This window comes from Gamsiella multidivaricata (genome assembly GCF_025024155.1).
Source record: "Gamsiella multidivaricata strain RSA 2152 chromosome Unknown BC939scaffold_50, whole genome shotgun sequence".
Taxonomy (NCBI): Eukaryota; Fungi; Mortierellomycota; class Mortierellomycetes; order Mortierellales; family Mortierellaceae; genus Gamsiella; species Gamsiella multidivaricata.
In genome coordinates this window covers 231,607-252,094 of record NW_026251758.1, presented here as the reverse complement: position 1 = coordinate 252,094, position 20,488 = coordinate 231,607, and the positions used below count along the sequence as shown (strand labels likewise).

General features: G+C 46.7%; 6 protein-coding genes across 6 annotated transcripts; 2 read left to right on the top strand and 4 right to left on the bottom strand.

Annotated features, from left to right (window-relative positions):
* Positions 1-418: 418 nt before the first annotated feature.
* BC939DRAFT_478803 (uncharacterized protein) lies at positions 419-3,925 on the bottom strand (the record flags this gene model as incomplete). Its single annotated transcript, XM_051558799.1, has 2 exons — positions 419-3,053; positions 3,417-3,925. The coding sequence occupies 2 exons, from the start codon at positions 3,923-3,925 to the stop codon at positions 419-421; spliced, it is 3,144 nt and encodes a 1,047-aa protein (XP_051410330.1).
* A 2,186-nt stretch (positions 3,926-6,111) lies between these two features.
* On the top strand, positions 6,112-6,798 carry BC939DRAFT_457386 (uncharacterized protein). The gene is made up of 3 exons (XM_051556470.1): positions 6,112-6,134; positions 6,449-6,461; positions 6,546-6,798. Exon 3 carries the CDS (start codon positions 6,576-6,578, stop codon positions 6,765-6,767), a length of 192 nt encoding a protein of 63 aa, XP_051410329.1. The 5' UTR covers positions 6,112-6,134; positions 6,449-6,461; positions 6,546-6,575; the 3' UTR covers positions 6,768-6,798.
* A 3,154-nt stretch (positions 6,799-9,952) lies between these two features.
* BC939DRAFT_457378 (uncharacterized protein) lies at positions 9,953-10,530 on the top strand (the record flags this gene model as incomplete). Its single annotated transcript, XM_051556469.1, has 1 exon — positions 9,953-10,530. A coding segment is annotated over one exon (366 nt), but the record flags the coding sequence as incomplete, so codon positions are not given.
* Positions 10,531-14,715: 4,185 nt separating this feature from the next.
* BC939DRAFT_457372 (small GTPase superfamily) lies at positions 14,716-15,864 on the bottom strand. Its single transcript, XM_051556468.1, has 3 exons — positions 15,382-15,864; positions 15,146-15,271; positions 14,716-15,050 (listed from the first exon to the last, which is right to left on the bottom strand). The coding sequence occupies exons 1-3, from the start codon at positions 15,601-15,603 to the stop codon at positions 14,814-14,816; spliced, it is 585 nt and encodes a 194-aa protein (XP_051410327.1). The 5' UTR covers positions 15,604-15,864; the 3' UTR covers positions 14,716-14,813.
* A 345-nt stretch (positions 15,865-16,209) lies between these two features.
* Positions 16,210-17,630, bottom strand: BC939DRAFT_457370 (polysaccharide deacetylase). Its single transcript, XM_051556467.1, has 3 exons — positions 17,073-17,630; positions 16,730-16,876; positions 16,210-16,633 (listed from the first exon to the last, which is right to left on the bottom strand). The coding sequence occupies exons 1-3, from the start codon at positions 17,524-17,526 to the stop codon at positions 16,410-16,412; spliced, it is 825 nt and encodes a 274-aa protein (XP_051410326.1). The 5' UTR covers positions 17,527-17,630; the 3' UTR covers positions 16,210-16,409.
* A 1,084-nt stretch (positions 17,631-18,714) lies between these two features.
* BC939DRAFT_457368 (uncharacterized protein) lies at positions 18,715-20,054 on the bottom strand. The gene is made up of 2 exons (XM_051556466.1): positions 19,533-20,054; positions 18,715-19,433 (listed from the first exon to the last, which is right to left on the bottom strand). The coding sequence occupies exons 1-2, from the start codon at positions 19,936-19,938 to the stop codon at positions 19,069-19,071; spliced, it is 771 nt and encodes a 256-aa protein (XP_051410325.1). The 5' UTR covers positions 19,939-20,054; the 3' UTR covers positions 18,715-19,068.
* Positions 20,055-20,488: the final 434 nt, after the last annotated feature.

Here is a 20,488-nt window from a genome sequence, read left to right as displayed (position 1 = left end):
AGAGTTGGGAGGGTTTAAAAATATGAGTGAGAACTTCCTTTCAAATAGCCCTCCTCGGTATATGCAATAAAATAAAATATTACTATCTGTTTTCTTCTTTCTTCTTTCTTCTTTTCTTCTTTTCTCCTCTTCTTCTCTTTTTTCTCTTTTCTCTTTGTGAGTTGGTATAGAACATCAGGAAGAGATAATAAGTATAATAAACGTTCTATGAACTGGAAGAACCAAGCACAGCAAAGAAAACAAAGTAACAAACAAGCAGGTAACGGGAAATAGGAAACAGGAAACAGGAAACAGGAAACAAAAATTTTAGAACAGCACGCAGGCACGCAGGCAAAAGTAATAACGGATTGAAAGAAAATGGTGGCGGGGAGGGGGAGGGGAGAGCAAATGTGATACCAAAACCACGAGTATACATCTGCTAGCGAAGATCACGATCGCGTGGAGCAAAGTGAGGATCCGAGCGGCTGTAGTGGTGTACCCCTTCTGGTCCCTGCCGATCCACAGAATGTCCTTCTACAGCCTTCGGAACTGACCCGGGATGTTCGCTTGTATGTGAGGGATACCGACCGCCCGAGGGGGGTCCTCCAGAGGCCGGCGCTGATCCCTGAGCTCCCTGCGGATGCTGCTGCTGCTGGTGAGAATGGTGTGGTGAATGAGATAATGGTAGCTGTGTTCCTGTGTACCCATATCGGACTTGATGTTGTAGCTGAGATAGTTGCTGCTGCTGCTGCTGGATCTGATGCTGCAGCTTCTCGATCATGTACATCATCGATCCCTGCTGCTCCATCTCCACTCGCCGGTGTTCATCCATCTGTGCAAGGTATTCTCGCATAATGTGCAGCTCACTCATCACCTCTCGGTATTGCTGACCCGTCGGTGTAGATGGCCCCATCAAGTCCGATTCGTGTGGTGACGGCTGGATAGGGCGACCATGCGAGTCCACAGCAGGACCTCGGCTACCATGGAATCCATATCTGTATCCAGCTTCTTCTTTTTCGCGACCGTGGTAAGCATGTGCAGGGCCTTGACGGCCACCGCTAGGCGACATGGGTCTTGCTCTATCAGGACGACCCATGTCTGCACCGTCATGAATACCTCTGCTGTTGGTTCGCGCATGCTTAATAGGCCTCCTATAGTCGCCGGATTCAGCATAATCGCTCTGAGAATAGTGGCGTGCGTGACCCTGGGCGGATGAGGGATAAAGCGAAAGAGGGGATGAGAGCTGTGCCGACTGCATGGCGACCTTATCCTCGGGACTGACGTTCGACAGAGACAATGAGCCCTTAGATTCGGAAGCTTCGCCGTCCCAGCCTCGATGGGGCACTTGTGCACCTTTCGTATTGTCTCCTAACGCATTGCCTCTGGCTCTGTCCGTAGAGCTATGGCTGGAAGGTCGATTGGACTGTGAGGTCGACACGGGATTGCGGGGTCGGCCTCTCTTGGCAGGAGTCGCTGGGGCTGATGTCGAAGAAGGTCCAGAAGCGGATGCTGAGAGTGATGGAGTTGTAGGCAATGTCGAAGGCGAAGTCGCAGTAGGAGCTGAAGGCGAGATCGGTGAAGTGACGCTGCGTTTGACATCATTTTCTTGATGCTTGTGCGCAGTTCGATACTCAGACTCGCTACGAGGTTGCATCTCCTCGTCCTCATCCTCCTCAAGCTCGTCATCCTCCTGAGCATTGTCCTGTCGCTTCGAATCCATATAGCCATCCTCCTGGTCTTCAGAGTCGGACATGCAAGAGGCACTGTCATCGTCGTTCGAGTTGCAAGCATCATCGAGTGATCCGCCCTGTCCAGCTACGCGCATCAGCTGGATGACCTGTTTCACAAGGTCATCGTTGGCCTCTTTCATCTCATCGGGAATGTTGCCCTTGTACATACGCTCACGTAGTTGATACGGCTTTACCATTCGGTTCACTCGCCGAATGCACTGTCGGGCGTGGACTTTCATGTTCAGGGCATCTCGTACATCTTCCCAAGCCTTGGCCACCTGGCCTACTCTCTGAGCGAATGGATTCAGGCGAATGGTTTCCATCAACAGACGCCTGTCCGTATCCTCGGAGCGATACCGACGCTTCTTCTGCATCCTTTTAAGTGCCTGGGGTTGGTTCATCATTTCGAAAAGCTGTTCCAGCAACTTCTTCTTGGTCGCCTGCTGCTCCTCGGTTCCGACAGGTCGATCACGTCCCGCAATGCTTGCCTGGATGATGTTATCGAAACGTCGGGAGCACGTCCTCGCTCTGATACCTTGTTCTCTCGAGATCAACTCCCATGCCTGCGTAGTCTTGCGGATAGCGCAATTGAAAGGATCATGCTTGAGGACGCTACTCAGCAGACTGATCTGCACATCGATCGGAAGCGGTCCCTTGGGAGTGCCGCGGGCGGATTGGATCTTGAATGGCTCTGCATTTTCCTTCTTCGTCTGGTTCTGTGATGAATGTTGCTGCATATGGTGCTGGCTTTGATGATGATGGTAGGGTCCCCCATGATAGTCACTACCCGGCCCTAGGTCATCCTCCATGACATACCGAGGGGGTCGTGGTGCCAATGCTGGAAGACCCTCGAGGTTGGTGGATCCTGGATATGCAGACATTGTATGGTAATCTCTGGAGGAATCACCGTATCCATGATATGAGCTGGGATGGTAAAGTTCCCGGTTATGATCTCTATCCCGAGGTGACTTGAGGTCATGACCCTGAGCCTGACGGTGTCTGCCCTCTTGGTCCGAGTATCCATCCGAGTCCGATTCGAGGCGGTGGCGCTTGGCCTGATAAGATTCGGGCGAGCGATGGGATCGTGGCGTGGGTTCCAATGGCGAGGGTGGCATAGCCTGATGTGGGGGCATAGGATATGATCTCTGAGGAGAAGGGTCCGAGTGTGGTGGACGAGAGGAGTAGGGCTGTTGTGGGGGTGGGGGTGACCTGGCTCGCAGGCCCGCTCCGTGGCGAGTGAAGGACAGGTGTTTGTAGGCGCCCTGGCTGGGGGGAGGAGACTGCGGTCGTGGCCAGATGGAAGAGCCTCCGTTGTAGTATGAGGGGTCGTGGTGATTGTATGGACTAAGCATGTTGTTGTTCACAAACATGAAGAGAAGAGGACATGTCAATGCATGCACAATACCAAGGACGGATTGAGGACGCTATCGTGCGCCGACAAACAGGTTATAGATATGCATGTCCCACGTATGAACGCATAGGGCGAAGATGGCATATGACATGTGCTATGGACACAAGTAGGGTTGTGGTGTGTTGTGGATAGATGGATAGTTTGAGAGGGAACGAGAAACAGAAACATCGGACCGACAAAAGAGAGGGGCCGGACAATTACACCAATGGCCGCAGGGACGTCAAAAAGCGTTCCGCTACTGCACAACCAATTGCCTAATCATACACACGTCTTTGTATATACATTTCAGGACGTACCTTAAGGCCGGATATCGCTCGCGGGGGCCCATGTAGTCCCCGTCCCTGACGTCTTTGTTATCCCGGACGTCAATGTCATCTCGAGTATCCCGAGCATCTCTGCCGCGCTGCTGTGGCCATGGTGCTTGTTCCTGTCCAGGTGTTGGGGCGTAGTACGGAGGGCGTTGCTCATCTAAACGCAGATTCGGCTCACTATACGAGTTATGTGCACTATGCCCAGATCCGGGCGAGCGTCGAGGATATGGAGGCGACGGTGGTTGCTGTTGATGGTCACTATTTGAATGAACACGTCGGTGATTCAGATTATCTTCAGGCCGATCGAGATCCTTGCCGGAGGGTGCGACAGTATTTGACGAATTGGAAGGGGTAGGCGAGACGCCGGCGGGCGACAGAGGCTTGTTATTCGTGGTCATGACCGGGGATGGTGAATGTGTACGGACCGAATGTGCCATATCGTCTTGATCTGGAGATGGTATATGTTTGGTGGCAACAATCGTATTAGAAGGCATTTATTATGAGGTATTGAAAATAGAAAATGGTAAATGGAAAAAAATGGAGGTAAAAAGGAGGGGTATAACGAAGACGTTGAGATAGATTATTGATAGAGCGAAGGAAGGAGTAGAGAGAGTAAAGAGGAAGAAGAGGAGTGAGGATGAGTGAAGGGTGCAAAGGGGGGAAGAAGGAAGAAAGAGGGGCGATGGTTGCCAGCTGTGAGATTTGTCGCAGGATCGGCAATGTTCTGGGCGAAGGACAGGGTGGGTGGGGCAATGATGTCGTGCGGACTGTACTGGCTCGATTCAATGAGTTGGTCCAAGAATAAGTAAGATAGGCAAGATAAGAACGACGATTGATTCGCCTTTTTCACTTTTGTTCCTTATTTGTGCTTACGAGTCAGGTTACAAAGAATGAATAGGCATGAGTAATAAAGTCGCTGTGTTTAGCTACCTTCATTCTCGAAAGGACGCCCACAAGAAAAAAGGACTGGTCTTTCAGATTCTCGACCGTCTCTTCCCCTCCCCTTGCTTTCTACTCCTCGCAAACAAACACTCGCACGCACAGCCTTTTTTTTTTTTTTGAGAAACAGAATAAGGGAGGACATTTCAGAATGGGGTGCAAAGATCGAGTCTTCTTTGTCAGATCGGGATGAATGCCCTCTCGCACAGGACAATGGCCGATGGAGACGAGAAAAAAATAAATAAAAAATTGGTCCAGAATCAAGGCTCTATTCAGCATTGACTTTGTTGTTTCTTTGTTTGCATTAGAGCGTGCCTTTTACAGCTCAATTGGAACCAGGACGCAAAATATGATAAACCGACGGTTCAATATCGCTTGTAAGACAAAGCAAGGACAAGACACGTCCACAAAGGCACCTCTGGAGTCGCGATCGAGATGAGATGTGGTGTGGTCGGACAGAGAATGAATTATAAGAAAGAGAAGAAAAAAAAACTAACGATATGCACGACACTTAATGGGTTGCACAAAGGCAAAAGGGGTTTTCGCGCAGAACGTCGAAATGAACAAATATTACTGGGGAAGCGGGGGGAACGGGACGATCTGTAGTCTAGATCGGGACATTAATATTAACAGTGCAACCGAAGAGTCTCATGTAAAAGTGCCAGATGTGGTAACGGGCAGTACCTTTTTTTGTATGTTTCCTGTGGAAATATTACAACGAATGACAGATGGTGGCGTAAACGAACAACTGTGTCCGCAGAACGTACATATAAAAATGATATGAAAAAGGCGTTAGTTTCCAGCGATGTAATCAACGGATCGTAAGGCGTGGCAGCGGGAGGAGAAGTGGGAGATGGCGGGGACTGCGGCGTATGAGTGTATGTGAGATTGCGATGAGAATGAAAGGAGACAATGAGAATGAGACGAGGAATGGAGGAAGAAAAGAGGGAATTGGGTTCAAGAACGGGGGTCTTAGAATAGGAGAATATGAGAAGTGTATACGTCGAGAAGTGCGGACGGAGCTGCCGAGCCAGCCAACCAGAGTTGTCCTGTGGTCTGTTTCTAGTCTTTTCTTGGTCCATCCAGTGGACCTCCACCCTTGTGGGTCCGTCGGGGGATCCGCTGCTGTCGAGTGTCTGTCTCCATCCACGAGAAGCGTGTCGTCTTTGCCTGCTCCTGGCTCTATCGACTCTTTTCGTCCTTTGTCCTTCAGCTCTGTCTCTGTGTGTTCATTCCCAGTGATCTGGTTTTGATATATCCCAGTGGCATTGCATGCAAGCATTTAAACAAAAACGCATTTTCTGAATGGTAAAAGGCAACGTTGCTATTGATACCACACGCGCGCTGGTCATGCAGTCAAAGGAGTACCATGGAAATACCACAGTCCAGACGCTATCTGTGCGTTTGTGCGTGGTGGTGGCGGTGGCTGTATGCTTTATATGGACGCCTTGTTGGATGTGTGTACACGTATTGTTCTCATACATATGTGAAGTGTATGTGTGTATGAGGGGGGAAGGGGAGAGGGGATAGTATACTCCTCAGGTTGACGATCATGGTCGATCGTAATGTCATATGTAAAGTGGCTGTAAGGTTGTAGACGAATTTTTTTATGTTTGTCATGTTTGTCGATCCAGGGGGGAGAGAGAGGGGGGGGAGAGAAAGAGAGAGAGATGCGAATTCATTGAGTGAGTGGAAGGGGAGGGAGGGAAGGGACCTACGTGTGGATGTGAACGGCGAGAGCGGCCGATGATGCTGGATAAAATGCTGCAGAGGGAGTAACGTAGAGTGTTCGATGGATCGAAAGGAAGGAAAGTGGGTGAGGAGGTGAATGGGTGGAGACGAAAAAGAAGAGGGAGGAGGAGGGGGGAAGTGGGGGAGAGTGAGGGACAAATGGCTGTGTTGGTTGCAGAGTGGTGGAAGGAAGAGACCTTCATACAATGACAAGCAACCAAAGTGATATATAAAACAGAGGGTGAAGGCGAGAGCGAGAGAGAGGAAGAGAGAGGGAGAGAACGAGTCCGAGGTCGGTGGGGAGAGGGGTGGTCAACCACCCTGCCCTTTATATTTGAATGACCTACAAAGAGAAGAGTCCTATGTAACCGCGACAGATAAATCTGGGTGAGTAGTCTTCCTGTTATTGAACATTCAATTGAAAGAGTGCTAATGAATGAATACCTTGTTGAATAGAGGCGAAGGTGACGAAGGATGAACGAGTTGGAGGGGAGAAAGAAAAAGGAAGAAAGCCAGTGGGATCCAGAGCGAGATCCACCAACAGTCCGAAGCCAGACAGAGCTTGCTCTTCTCCAGCTGTCTGCCTGTTTGCCTGTCTGCGCTCACTCACCCACCACTCACACTCACCCTCTCTCTTTCCCTCGGTCAGAACAGCTTTATGCTTAAAGTTCTTTCATTTTAACGTAGTTCAAAAAATAAAATAAACAAAATAAATAAAAAAAAAAAAAAAAAAAAAAAAAAAAGGAGAGAGAAACCTGCGTCTGCGCTCTGCTCCGTTTTCCCCGCGGGTGCCAGACTGTCCGGCGCCATATTATGAAGATGTATTTGCGCATCATACGCACACGCACAAACACAAACAATCGACCGCGTGCTATAGTTATTTGAGCGATGGGACGAAATAAAGCCTCTCCAGCAAAAATATGATGGGAGAGAATGAGCGAGAGAGAATGTCTGGTGTCTGCAAACAAAGCGGCGTAATATATTAACAGCATCATCAGCACCGATAGCGGCAGCAGCAGCAGTAGTAGTAGAGTAGTAGTGGTGGTAGTAACAGATTTAGAAAACAAACAATCCCAGCGACCATCAAGAATCATTCCTGCACAAACAACAAAGTATGAAAAGAAGCATCGACCACGTTCTGTTGCTACATGTAAATGGACTATTGTGTGCGACTAGATAGCTAAACAGCACCAATGACAAGCACACCAAAATCCAACCGCTTTATCTATAAAGGAACCAATTCCTGGAGCTCTTCCTTTCCTCACTCTCACCCACTGTGCTTTTTTCATATGTACCCTGACCCTGGCCCTGGCATCTGCATCTGAGACGACGACCAGTTAAAGTTTATGACTGACCATCAGACAAAAACACTGTTCTCCAAAAGGACTCGATTGATTCCGCCAGGCAAAGCATCTTTTTTTGTAAACGCCTGAACAGCTCTGGTTTGTTGATGCCGATGTCGCTATTGCTCGCTGACCGTTAAGTCATAATTCTTCCACGCCCTGTTTATGGTACAACACCGATTCCATCCCCATTACATACATTTATTCTTTTCTTTCATCTTTGATCGATCACAATCGCCTAATTCTGCACCATAAATACAACCCCTCCCCTCTCGCTTCAGAGCGTTACCGTGTTCTTGGACGACGTGGGGCTGTAACAGCGCTCAGATTGTTTGGCACTCAACATCCTTGCACAAATCTAATGACAACTATACAAAACACCGACCCGACCCCAGTTGGATCGCCAGCCAAGCATAACAGGCCTGGGTTGTGGGGACCCAAGATTCATCCGATGGACTCATGAACTTGCAAGTATCTACCCAAAATGGATACCTTGCGCTCCATCGATCCAATGGCCTTTTTTTTTTTTAATAGGGAATAAGGGGTGAGGAAACAATGTTGCCCAAGATCGACAGGGTTGACCTACATTTTGTCTGTTGTTGAACCCGATGAGTGGTATGAACTGCGACACGGTTGCTTACGCTCTACCGTGCTTGTTTATTTGTTTGCTCCTCTTGTTAGTGTACCTCCAGAGAGATATGCGAGATTCATGACTCCATAGAGTGACAACGACCATTATTTTGTACAGAAGATACCTGCCCTTCAAAGGACTTTAATTGAAATCTGATATGTATAAATATATATACATTTCTATTGTTGCTTCACGGCGGCATTCCAGATTCAGTAAGGTCTGGTCCGAATTTCTCCATTCTATAAAGTTGTGACAGTCTTTATTAGAAACGTTCATGATCCTGTCCTCCTTTGCTTTGTCTCGTTTGCTGCTTTCTCTTTCTTTAAGAAAATGCGTATTTCGTGGCACGATTGTGCTTGGTCTTACCGTCCACGGGCTTTGGACGACTGATTGTCCATCTCACTGTATGGCCTGAAATAAACGACCATCTGAATGGCCGTATGGGCTTTTGGAGAGAGAAGATCAGACTGGACCAGACTCTTGAGAGAAAGAAAAAAAAAGGGAAAACAACCCGCGCAATCAGAAACAAAACAAGAGGAAAGCTACGGATTGAATAAATAAACGCCTTGTTCATTGGATGAATTTAAGGTCAAGGAAGAGAACAACGGCACGTATAGAGTAAAACTCCGAGCGTTCAAGGGCGAGGTGGGGACTTGTGTGCTTGTTCCTTTCCTTTTCTGTCGAGTCTCCTTTTCCTCCCGTCCTTTTACTCCGTTCCATGAACGTAACTAAAACGCACACGCACATAAAGACTGCATGCAGCTCTGTTGTCGCTAAACCAGGATTGGTCAACGCTCAGTAAAACAAAAAGAAAGGAAGAAAGAAATCCTCGAGCGCTTATTGCTTAATAGGTGCTCCGCAATTTAACACCTCTTGATCGTGTTTATGCCGATGGCCCGATCCACCATATTCCTGCTGGAGTACCGCACGATCGCAAGACAGATCCTCGGTACTCTTTCAAATGGGCCAAAGTCGAAATGGGCGATGACGTCCTGGCCGGGTGACAGGCCATTGGTTTCAAATGGGCTGCCAAAAGGAAGTTTTGAAAGTCATATAATAAGTCTTCCGCCTCGGCATTGAAAGTGTGAGAATGACGAGTTGTTAGTCAAATACTGTATAAAGTAAATAAAAATAAAAAAAGAAAGAAAGTGCGTGTGGGCCTGCCATATGGAGATGTTGTGGCTGCAATTAGTTGAACTATAAAGGAATAAAGGAGAGAGCTGCTGTGGCGAAGTTGGCAAGAAATTGAATATTAAAATACATGAAATGAATTGCAGATCAACAATTGAACCAAGAGTCCTCCCTTGTACGCGATTGGTCAGTGGCCTCACTAGTTGGTGGAGTGTGAGAAAAAGCGCGACTAGACCTACTGCGCTGGATTCATTGACAATCCCTTGCAATGCCAGTTTCAAGGTCGAGTTTATTCCGCTGCTGTGGGCTTGATCAGTAACACTATTCTCATCCATATCCATATCCGCATCCACATTCACGTCCACGCAGAAAAAAACGTGTCCCTTCATCGAATTATTTAAAGGTCTAGGCTTCCAAAAGATTATCAACAAAGATGGAGAAGCAGAGTAGCATTTTTTAATTGCATCAGTAGTCCACGACCGAAAAAGCAGTGTAGTGCAGTCATTTTCGGCGATAATATCTGTATGCTTTCACGCCCACGAACGCACCACTTACCATCCACTTAGAATTACTGTCATTCATCTTAATACCTGGATGGCACCAATCAGCCATAGAAAGGTGGGCGGCGTCTGCGGTTCATGATCAACCACGCCAACCAATTAAAGTTGAGGGGGAGTCAGGTTCAAATCGTGGGCACCTTCTTCATTGGGTAAACCAAAAAAAAAAAAAAAAAAAAAAAAAAAAACAACCGGAACCGTGATGACAAGATTGATAAAGTAGAAGGATCTGCTCTTGGACCTTCACCTCAACCCATCTTTCCTTTAGTCAAGTCCTTGCATTGCACACTTCAGCTAGCCTACACGAGGGCAAACTGATCGTGTATACAAGCAAAGGATATGGGATATCGGATGTCAGAAGGGTTCTTCATTCGCATTGCCCAGATGAATGTACGAGAGCAGTATTAAACAGTCGCCTCTTTTTCAACAGCCGAGAGCAGTACGCGAAGTCCAGATCTAGAAGAGAGAGCTGCGCTATTGCTGGCTGCATGGCTAACAGGCCCTCTGTCTTAGGGTCGACAGAGAACAAAGGGTTTGTACCTTCTTTAATGTCAGACGTCCATTATCATCCCGCATATGTTTTTCTGGACTAGATGAAGGATATAGAAACACTGTGTTAAGCTATGATCTGGGCCGCTCCTTTCGTTTACCACGACAATTTGCCTTGTGTATTGCATACTCATCAATTATTATTATACTACTATTAAAATGTCATTACGGATCTTGTATCGCGCTAGAGAACAAGGGACCTCGCAGCACTCTCGCACCGTGAGTTGCAGGATTTGGTTGTGCGCACCTTTAAATTCACTCTTTCTTTTATTTGAACTCATTATAAAAATCTGTATGTTTTCAAACAAAGTTTGCATGTTCATGATGACTCTTCACAATTTCTTATTCTAAAATCCCGAGTGTTTCCGGAATGCGTTCATGCAGCTTGCAGAAAGAAAGGTTGTATCAGGGGGAGCGACAGAAACGACGCAAAAGAACGCGCGCGCGCAAAAGAGAGAGAAAGAAAGTCCAGCCTCTTAGTCTCTCAGGTTCATTGTTGACATAAGGTCGACTAGTTCACTAAACGACGTTAACCATCTTTTTTTTTCGTTGCGCTCTCTAGCGCACACAAAGGTATCGCTGTCGTAATTGTTTGGTGGAAACTATCCGTCCACATTGCTCGCATATTTGTTTTCATGGTTTTGTAAAAAAAAAAAAGACGAAGCACACATGGCGACCACCGACCGATCTTGTTAAGCTGTCTGGAAGTTTGGACGAACGATTACCCCATAGATGATCACCACCGGATCTCTCAAAACTCTTCTTAAACAATAGACATGAGAAGGGCACTGGATCCGCAAAGTTCGGTATCATTTCCAACAGTCATCCGTCGGCAAAAATATGGATGAGGGTACAAAAAATAAAAAAAGAAAGTTATCGACCAGACGCCGATCTCTTTAATTATGCTTGTGAATGCTCACACCCAACATTCAGAAGCAGGGCAACTGGGCGCAACGTTTCACATATATAAGAACAACGTGGACCGGTGTGCTAGTAGATATGGAAGTTGGGGGCTATTGTCATATGCGGATGCTTCCACTTTTCTGAGACCTTAATCATCCAGTAGACTGAAAAAAAAGATGTCGGCTTTTACGTCTCCAAAATTCATGAAGCCGTTGCGAGGTGAGCGACGACTTCCTCTATTCAAGCTATGCTTCATTCGTGGCAAGGAATTTGTATGCGGAGGTAACATTTCTATCAAGAACCGTAAAGACCATAAGGATTGCCCAGATTGTCTGAGATCCTGCTCCTATATACTGCAGGCAAGGCAATGAACGTTAAAGTAATCTTGTTCCATACATTTGTATGCAGTACCGGATATTTTGACTGCAAATAATTACAATGCGATAAATTACATCTTGCCTTTGCCATAATCGGGAAGCATCTCCTGCTTCATATACACTCGTATGTACAGTTTTGTAGTTCTGCTTGCCTTTCGAGAGTGCGTCTTCTTTTTAGAAGTCGACGCTAGATTGATAATCTGTCGTGATGGATCGTGTACTTCCCCAACCCATCCTGTGCTATACAGCTCGAGTGTATCTTTCTGTTTAGGGATGTAGCGTAAAAGAGCGATGCAAGAAAGCATAATAAAAGCCTAGGCCACTCTATCATTACCCAGCTAATTCTTTTTTCCAAAGGCTTGAACTCAACTATCCGGTCTTGCATGAGCTCTTTCATCCCTTCGCCACAAAAGTCGCTCTGCATTGTTTTTATTTTAATTCTTGTCATACAAATAACTCAAGACATCATTACACCCAAGTCAAGATGGCCTTCTTAAGACGCGCTAGATACCTAAAAACTCGCATTCTGATCACTATCTTTTTTATTTTTTCGCGCTTATCCATAAGATCTTAACGCATATCTACTTTGTCCTCACGATCGATGTCAACCTGGATATCTCTTCTTTTTTTCGCACCCCTACCAAGTCGAGGAGTCCATGCAGATGAGATGCAGTGACGCTGTTGTACGGACAATATCTATGGAAGAAAACAGCACTAAAAACAATTCAAAATAAAGACGATCCAAAATTCATACAGTACAAAAAAAAAAAATGCCGATGCATCATTCGACATGGGCGTCTTCATTCTTCCCAGTTCGGCCAATTATTGGGCCGCTATCCGCGCTTACATACTTGAAGGAGCGTGGGTCTCAAAGCGCCACACATTTATCCTACGGTTTAGACATGCGGACCAAAACTTGAAGGTTCATACTCATGACCATGAACCATATTCGATGGTTTCGTAGGCTGATTTGACCAAGAGCGTGCGCCCTTCCGCTTGCTTTTGGGCGCCATAGCCGATCTCTACTATTACTGGTTTGTATATTTCGTCCACCTCCCCCTCCCAGACTCTCTCGCCCATCTTGGTAAATAATATCGGACGTAGTGATAGTCGCTCGCTCAGTTTTTGCCTTGATTTATTAATACTTCCTCTTGTTTTTTTATGGAGACTTTAACGCCATGAACGTACATGTACACACACAATACGCAAAGCAACCTGATCTCTCGTTGGATGAATCATGCATGAGCGGTAACAACCATTATTAAGATATTATCCTCGTTCTGACAACCTAACATGCAATCGTTTCCCTCCTCCACGCTGCTCTGACCACCCAGCTCAAGGATCCAGCAGTCAATCTTTGTACTCCTACAGTGCCCTGACCATTCCGTCCTGGACCCTTTCCTCGCTATTGTCCCTTCCCCACACCCTGCTCGATCCGGTGCACTTCATTAAACCTGCAATAGGACCTTGGATCCAATCCCTTCCCCCCTTTCCCGCTCTGCACACTTCTTCTCTCCTTCATTCTAAATCTGCTGGAAATCTACGGGCGTTATATAGTTTACTCCCATGTTTATTCACTATACCATCGATAATTCAAACTGCTATACATCAACTGCAAAAGTTTTTGAAAGCTTTGATCACTACGACCAAAGCTCGAAATTCGGGCTCCTGATCATATCTCGATGAATGCGGAATCGATTCTGGAACTGGGAAGAACAGGGATCAGCAGCACGGGGTTTTGACTGCGACTGTCAACTTTTTTTTTTTTTTGTACCACTTATCGAGGACACATCAATAAAATGAGTAGAGAAAAACACAAACCGCATCGAAAAGCAAAGCTGCATGGCAATTGGACAATACGCACATGGCTGTGCGAGCCCGGTATACATAAATACTACCTCAAGGGTACATGGCCTTATGAAGCATGGGTCACCACTGACTTCCACGCGCATTTTGCAAGAAAACAAAAAAAAAAAGAGTACGTAGTAGTTGAACTTGGTTAGACATCCATAAAAAAAAATAAAGACAATTGCTGGTACACACAGCAAGCAAAAAGTGAATCAATATCGGCCCGAGCTGCATGTGTTTATGCGGAAATGGGGGGGGAGAGTTATGTAAAATAACTCACTCTCCTCTTAGCAAATGGTGCACATAAATCGATTTCGTGCCACTAACGTACCAAGATAGGTACCCTGATAGCTTCAGGGCATGATATTATCGTCGGACAAAATTACGGATCGGTGATCGGGACGAATGAAACGGATGAGATGATGCTGATTCATTTGCGATGCGATTCACAAACACTCATCTCCCACTTGAAGCACAGCAAAAAAAAAAAAAAAAGTAACAATGGCATTGTGGAGGGGCTAGGCAAGGCGTGTGAACATATGCTTTTTTTTCCCCTTTTCAATAATACAGTCCGTTTGCATGCTTGCGTGTGTGTGTACGTGCGGATACAAAATGGAATACAAGCAGGTGAATGCGAACCTATACGCTACGCACCGACCACCACCGCGTTTGGTCGTCGTTTCTCGTCACGTCGCGAACTTATACGGGTAAGAATTAAATGAACCCGACCGATGAAATGCATGGTCGTATGAGTGTACATAAGCAATAAACAGCTCACCATTGGGGCTACACTGAAGGCTTATGGGGCAAAGCCGTCTTACTCTCATCCATCCGCATCCATCTAACGATGAAGTTATACTTTAGTACCGCATGAAATGACTGTGGACCTGAGGTTTAGTACAGCAACGGCGTCAACTCTTAGAGAACCGCAGCTATACAGAAGCGACACCATAGTGCAATATATCCGTTCTTCTGCTCTCCGCTACTGGTTGCAACGGACGCGCTCATGTTAAGTATCCCGTACCATTAGTACCAATGCAGCGTCAGGATGTATGCGGTGCATTGGTACGGCTACTTGGGAAACAGGCGATTTAAAGGCACTCAATCTTCTACAATGATCCAGCACTTTTTGCTCATAACTGAGCATCAAATATAGCATTGTCGAGCTATTAATAAATGATATTTATGGTATATAACGGCTCCAGGATTAGATTATGGTGCTAAGTATATGTGTAGTCTATATTGTCGCGGCCGTGCGTTCCCACCTCTTTTTTTTTTTTTTTTTTTTTTTTTTTTCGAATGCTCCTTCGGACCTGAAGGTTGTGAATAGTTTTCTGTTGGACTGATATGGTGTTAATGGTCCTAGTGCCTCTTCAGAGGATAACACACTTTCTCTTCTTCCTCTTTCGATCGCGATCCTTGCTGCCGAGTTTACGCTCCTGGATCTGTCTCAACAAAAGCGTGTAGACCTCTTCTACGTTCTGTCTAGTCTTGGCAGATGTTTCCATGTAATGACAGCCCCATCCCGCAGCCCTTTCTGTGGCCTCTGCTGCATTCACCCTACGGAGTTGTCCCAAATCTGCCTTGTTGCCGACGAGGATAAATGGCACCTATTTTAATATGAACAGTTGAGTTAGTTGGTCAGCAGACATGCAATAATAATTAAATAAATAAATGAAAAAAGGAATGAGACTGAGTGATGTACCTTGTCGTCGTCGAGGACTCGAGCAATTTGGTCTCTGAACTCTTGTGTGTGCACAAAGGACTCGTACTCACATATCGAGAATACGCAAAGGAATCCCTCCCCTGACCGATAGTAATTATCGCGGATCTATGACAAACAAAAAAAAAGAGAGAGTTAATGAGAAAAGCAGGTTCCAGACACAGTCATAACCTGCTAACCTTCCATTTTCATTGTCTGTTCCACAAAGTGTTACTCACAGCAGCGTATTCCTCCTGGCCTGCGGTATCCAAGATATCGATCTGACACGAGTGGCTGTCGAGCGAGATCTTTTTCCGATATGAGTCCGCCTTGGTGGGATCGTATTCTTCCACAAAGTCGCCGTACATGTACTGAAGTGTCAAGGCGGACTTTCCGACACCTCCAGAGCCGACCATAATGACCTTATGCAAGGGAATATCTTGCTTTGCTTTCTTGCCCATGATGCCGATGAATTTCCTGAGGTGGGTGCGTTGAGGAGGGGGGGATGGAAGGGCGGGAGGGTGGAAGCAATTTGGGCGAAGCCGAGTTTTGTGTTACGATAGAAATTTTGCGGGAGTCCTGAGAGTGAAGGGACAGTACTGATTGAGGAATGAGGATGATGAATGAATGAATTGGGAATGAAGAGAAAGAGAAATGTTCATTCCATGCAAAGTTGGAAAAAACAGAATGCTCTCTTTCTCTTTCTTTCTTTCTCTCTTTCTCTCTCTCTTTAGCTATATAGAGCGACGAATAGCAACAAGCGGCCATGTCATTACATGTATAATAGTATTGAGCATGAGCATGAGTGGACGATGCTATCCCCGTATGGTGCAAAGTTGAGAGCGTTGACTCGACATATGACCATGTCCCAAAAAAAAAAGTCAGGCTATGGTCTTCTTCGAAACTTATTAGCGCAACAGTCAATCAGTGTGGTTCCCCCCGCCCCGTCTTCTTTGATTTTGATTGCCGAGCTCCTGGTGCCTGAAGGCCATAGTTCGGAGACACATTTAAGGGGATTGAACACGAAAAACTACGTCGCGTCAAAAAGAGGAACGGTAATATTATACGGATATAGTATTTTATTGCCCTTGGGCTATTTTATACCATGTGAAGAGAGGAGAGAGTTCGCACTGAACTACGAATGTTTGTAAAAGGAGGTTGCGATGATTATGGAATAGATGTACTAATTAAATACGTTCATGAATCCCAGCTTCTGTTGAAGCAGAAAATGATTCTAGAGCTGGCAAATCGATTCAAGAGTCGATATTTATTTCCTGTACCAGGCGCTGCTGGAGACACCCAAGCAGGTACCAACGGGGACAACCTTGAAGCCCTTGCTGATGGCCAGGTCGATGGCCTGGGGAGCCAGCGACAGTGCTGTCAACTCGTGGGTGTCGTGCTCAAGGACGATGTGACCGGCCTTCTTGACCTCGCCAGCAGTGCCGAAAATCTTTGTGTAAACCTTCAAGCTCTTAGCGACGTCGGTAGGGTCTAATTATCGTAAAGAATGAAGAAGCAATGTCAGTAAGCAGTAAGCACCATTTTCAAACAAATCACTGAACATCTTCAGAAAATACTCCAACTTACGCTTCCAGTCCTCGGTGTCCTTATCCCAGGTAACAACCTTGTAGCCTTGCGATCCCAAGACACTGAGGACCTGGTCATTCACGCTACCATAGGGAGGGCGCATGAACACAGGGCGCACGCCGATGATCTTCTTGACCGCGTCATCGACTATAAAAAACGTTGATCACGTATGAATGAGGGAGAGATGATCAGGGCTTGCTTTAAAGATGGTTTCCATGGCACACTCACAGAAGAAACACTTTGTTTTCTTTTTTTGTGCAACCGTTTCCTTCTAAGCTCTTGCACGGATAAGAGACGGTGCACGGACACAAGTCTCCTCACACATCAAAAGAACCCCACTTACGTTTCTTCATCTCGGTTTTAATTTGGCTTGTGGTAAGGGTGGCCAAGTCTTGGTGGCTCCAGGTGTGGGATGCAATCTGATGTCCCTCCTTGTAAGCCCTCTTGACAACGTCTGCGCGGTCAGTGATATTGCCATAGTTGACACCGTTCAAGAAGAAGGTTGTTTTGACACCCTTTTTCTTCAAGATATCAAGAAGACCGTTGGTGAAATCCGATGGACCATCGTCAAAGGTGATGGCAATAGTGCCTGGCTTAGTGCACTTAGTGATGACGGTGGCAACAGCACGCTTCTCCAGAACAGGACTGGACGTCTCGGGGGCTGAGGCAAAGGCATCACTGGCCGCCAAAGCGGGCACGGCACCCGAAGGCTCCACGGGTGCGAGGACTGGGACAGCATTGACGAATGCTGCGGAGGCAAGCATCGCGAGGACAGCGAGACGAGTAATGGGAGCCATTGTTATATTTGTGGGGAGAGAGGAGAGAGAAGAGTGTTGATGCTGTAGAAAGGAGAGGTAGTGGTATGAGCAAAAGAAAGAGAATGCTGTGTGGGGAAGTGGTATGCGCTTGAAGAAAAAAAAAAGAAGAGGAACCCCGGGTCGTTATATATCATTTCTAGCTCCTCCTATTATTGTACAAAGAAAAGGGAACAACATGTCTCGTATCAAGACACACTGGCGCGGTGACAAACAGCCTCGAACGCGCCAACCCGCATCGATGGCCGGTGTTTAAACGGAGCCCGCATACTCAAGGTGTTGTAAAAATAAAAATATAAGTTATTGCGGTCAACCAATAACGAGATTCAGCTCAGTAAGGTTGTTGTTTTCCCCTCCACAAATGCTCTGATGTGGATCAGGGCAATAGAAATGTAACAAAAAGAGAGGGGCTCCGCCTCAGTAGGCCTAGACCGTACCGAGAGCGTCCTTGTCTCCGTGATGTGTCTTGCAAAGACGCGCTTTTCCTGGTAAAGACAGACGTGCGATAATGACAGAGAATGAGGTTTAATGGTGTAAAACGGCCTGCACAGTGTCCCTATAGATGTATGTCGATAGAGATAAGAAGTGTTTTCATGGCGCCACCTGAAAGGGTAGTCCTATGACGGGATCTACGAGATCCGGTGTGATCGAAAGAATTGACAGGGTTCTGACTCCCTTAAGCTTCAGATCATTTACTCCGCGGTGGCGTTCACTCCGGCAGCAATGGTGAACGGTGCCACAGTCGCAGTACTAGGCTACGGCAGCCATAATATCATAGCAACAGATTATCCGCCTCTCCATACACCCCTGGCATCCTTTGAGAGCACCACGCATGCATGAACTCTAAGTGACCAGAGGGGCTGTTTTCAGGTTGCGTTCGTGCGTTTCATTCAGTCAGATCTGCTATTTTTATGCCCATAGTCAGGATGCCCGTCCACATGCTCTGCAAATTAATGGCCGACCAATGGCCCATTGTCCCAGTGTATTTTAGCAGCAGACCCTGCAGTGCACACACACTAATGCGATAATGCACAGCGGCCTAGGAAATGCACACGAAAACTGAAAACGTTGCTTCGCCCCTGGAGCAGTACCCAGCTTTGTTCCATCCGCTGCGATTTTGGAATTTTTCGTAATTATCCGTCACCTATTTTTTTGGTGGACTGTAAGTGGCCAAGGAGTTCATAATTCGTTTTATGTATCGAGTTCTTGTCGCATGGTATTAATAAACATGAAAAAGCCTGAAAGTTATGCCGTTAGAAAATAGATGATGCAGTATGTAAATAAAGAAATAGATACTCTAGAATATGATACGTATGTAGACTATGTAAGCTGATGATCCAGGTCAGCACCGAAAAGTGCGAGCTGTACTTCGATGAGTTTTTTTGCCGCGGAAAATTAGTCAAGAGAAATGCGATGTGATCTGGCTCTTATGAAAGTGTCCGGAAAAAAGATGAAATGCTCAACCCACGGACCATAAAAATGCATCTCTAGCTGGAGGCTGGTCCTCCTCCTGTTTTGTGCTCTCTATTTTCTATACCATCCGCTTGTGTCCCCAAGGCAGGCGCCGACGGGCATGATGTTAAAGCCTTTGCTCAAGACATATTCGACGGCAAGCTTGGCGAACACCTGAGCCGTTCCCTGTTCGGCATCATGCTGCAGGCTGATGAACGATTTGTTCTTGGATGACGGGTCTTGGAGTGCCTTTCTGTAGCCCTCAAAATCAGCTTTGTAATTGGTTGGGTGCTGCCAATCGTCGGTGTCGACGTTCCAGTTGATGACCTTATAGCCGTGCTCTGCCATCCAAGAGAGTGCCGCTGGCGATGTGTTGCCATAAGGAGGACGCATATACACAGGGCGGACACCCAGGATACTGAGGAGTGCGTCATCCACTACATCAATACGCGACGAAGCAAGTGAAAAATGATCAACCATGGGCTTTTTTTTTCTTTTTTTTTCTCAAAGATAACGAACAGAGGAGCCCAGCTTACATTTGCCCATCTCACTAGCAAGATTGGTCGATGACTGAGAGATATCGACATGAGACCATGTGTGGGAGCCGATCTGATGACCCTCATCATAGGCGCGCTTGACAACAGCAGCAAACGTCGGATCGGTGATCAGGTTGTAGTTGAGACCATTAACGAAAAAGGTCACCTTGACTCTCTTGATGGCCAAATAATCGAGCAACTCGTGGGTCCAGATGCTGGGGCCATCATCAAACGTAATAGCGAACGAGTTGGGGACTGTGCAGCTCGTGATAATATCGCCTCCTACGCTCTTTGTCGACTCTGTGCTGGTGAGGGCGCTAATACTCTGTGGGATAGGAGACGAGAGACACAGGGACGGGAGACTGACGGCTAGAGCCACTACGGCCAGGAGGTATTTGCAGACCATTGTCGGAAATGAGATTGATATAGAGGAAATAAGAGATGAAAGCGAGAATATGGAGCAAGAGGATCTACCATGTTGCCTTCTTAAATAACAAAAGGCCTCATAAGCGCGAAGGATGGGTGCCGGTTGTAATGTAGTTGATGTATATTTAGGAAAGCCGGCCCCTTTACTGGCTTCTTGGCCTCCTCAAGCATCCATGCGGAATGGCCACCCGGATCGTGACGCACACCATAGTGTGGCGCAAGTATGGCAGTAATCAAGTCCACAAAAAGTGGCAGTAAGATTTTGTTAAGGAGATGGATGCGCATATGAAGGGGACGGCAGTCACCTTGGATCGTAAGGAAGAAGCAGTAGGAAGGCGAGGAGTGTTTGTTGGAAAGTGTGCAGGGAAGGGGAGTGGGGTATCGGCGATAGTCGGTGTTACTGGCAGTATATGTCGCCTCTCCTTGGATTTCTGTCACCTCTCCTTAGTACTTCTGGTTGCTCTATCCCATGTTTGTGTATCGCCCCAATTGTATTAACAGAGGCATTGGATCGCATATTATATCCTTTT

Excerpts from the sequence above, each read along its gene's own strand:
- BC939DRAFT_457386 (XM_051556470.1), top strand. The coding sequence starts at position 6,576 with ATGAACGAGTTGGAGGGGAGAAAGAAAAAGGAAGAAAGCCAGTGGGAT.
- BC939DRAFT_457372 (XM_051556468.1), bottom strand. The coding sequence starts at position 15,603 with ATGGGCAAGAAAGCAAAGCAAGATATTCCCTTGCATAAGGTCATTATG. Across the intron at positions 15,272-15,381 it reads GCCAGGAGGAATACGCTGCT|ATCCGCGATAATTACTATCG; the intron begins GTGAGTAACACT and ends TGTTTGTCATAG. Across the intron at positions 15,051-15,145 it reads GAGTCCTCGACGACGACAAG|GTGCCATTTATCCTCGTCGG; the intron begins GTACATCACTCA and ends ATATTAAAATAG.
- BC939DRAFT_457370 (XM_051556467.1), bottom strand. The coding sequence starts at position 17,526 with ATGGCTCCCATTACTCGTCTCGCTGTCCTCGCGATGCTTGCCTCCGCA. Across the intron at positions 16,877-17,072 it reads TAAAACCGAGATGAAGAAAC|TCGATGACGCGGTCAAGAAG; the intron begins GTAAGTGGGGTT and ends CGTTTTTTATAG. Across the intron at positions 16,634-16,729 it reads GGACACCGAGGACTGGAAGC|ACCCTACCGACGTCGCTAAG; the intron begins GTAAGTTGGAGT and ends TACGATAATTAG.
- BC939DRAFT_457368 (XM_051556466.1), bottom strand. The coding sequence starts at position 19,938 with ATGGTCTGCAAATACCTCCTGGCCGTAGTGGCTCTAGCCGTCAGTCTC. Across the intron at positions 19,434-19,532 it reads TGCTAGTGAGATGGGCAAAT|TGGATGACGCACTCCTCAGT; the intron begins GTAAGCTGGGCT and ends GTATTGATGTAG.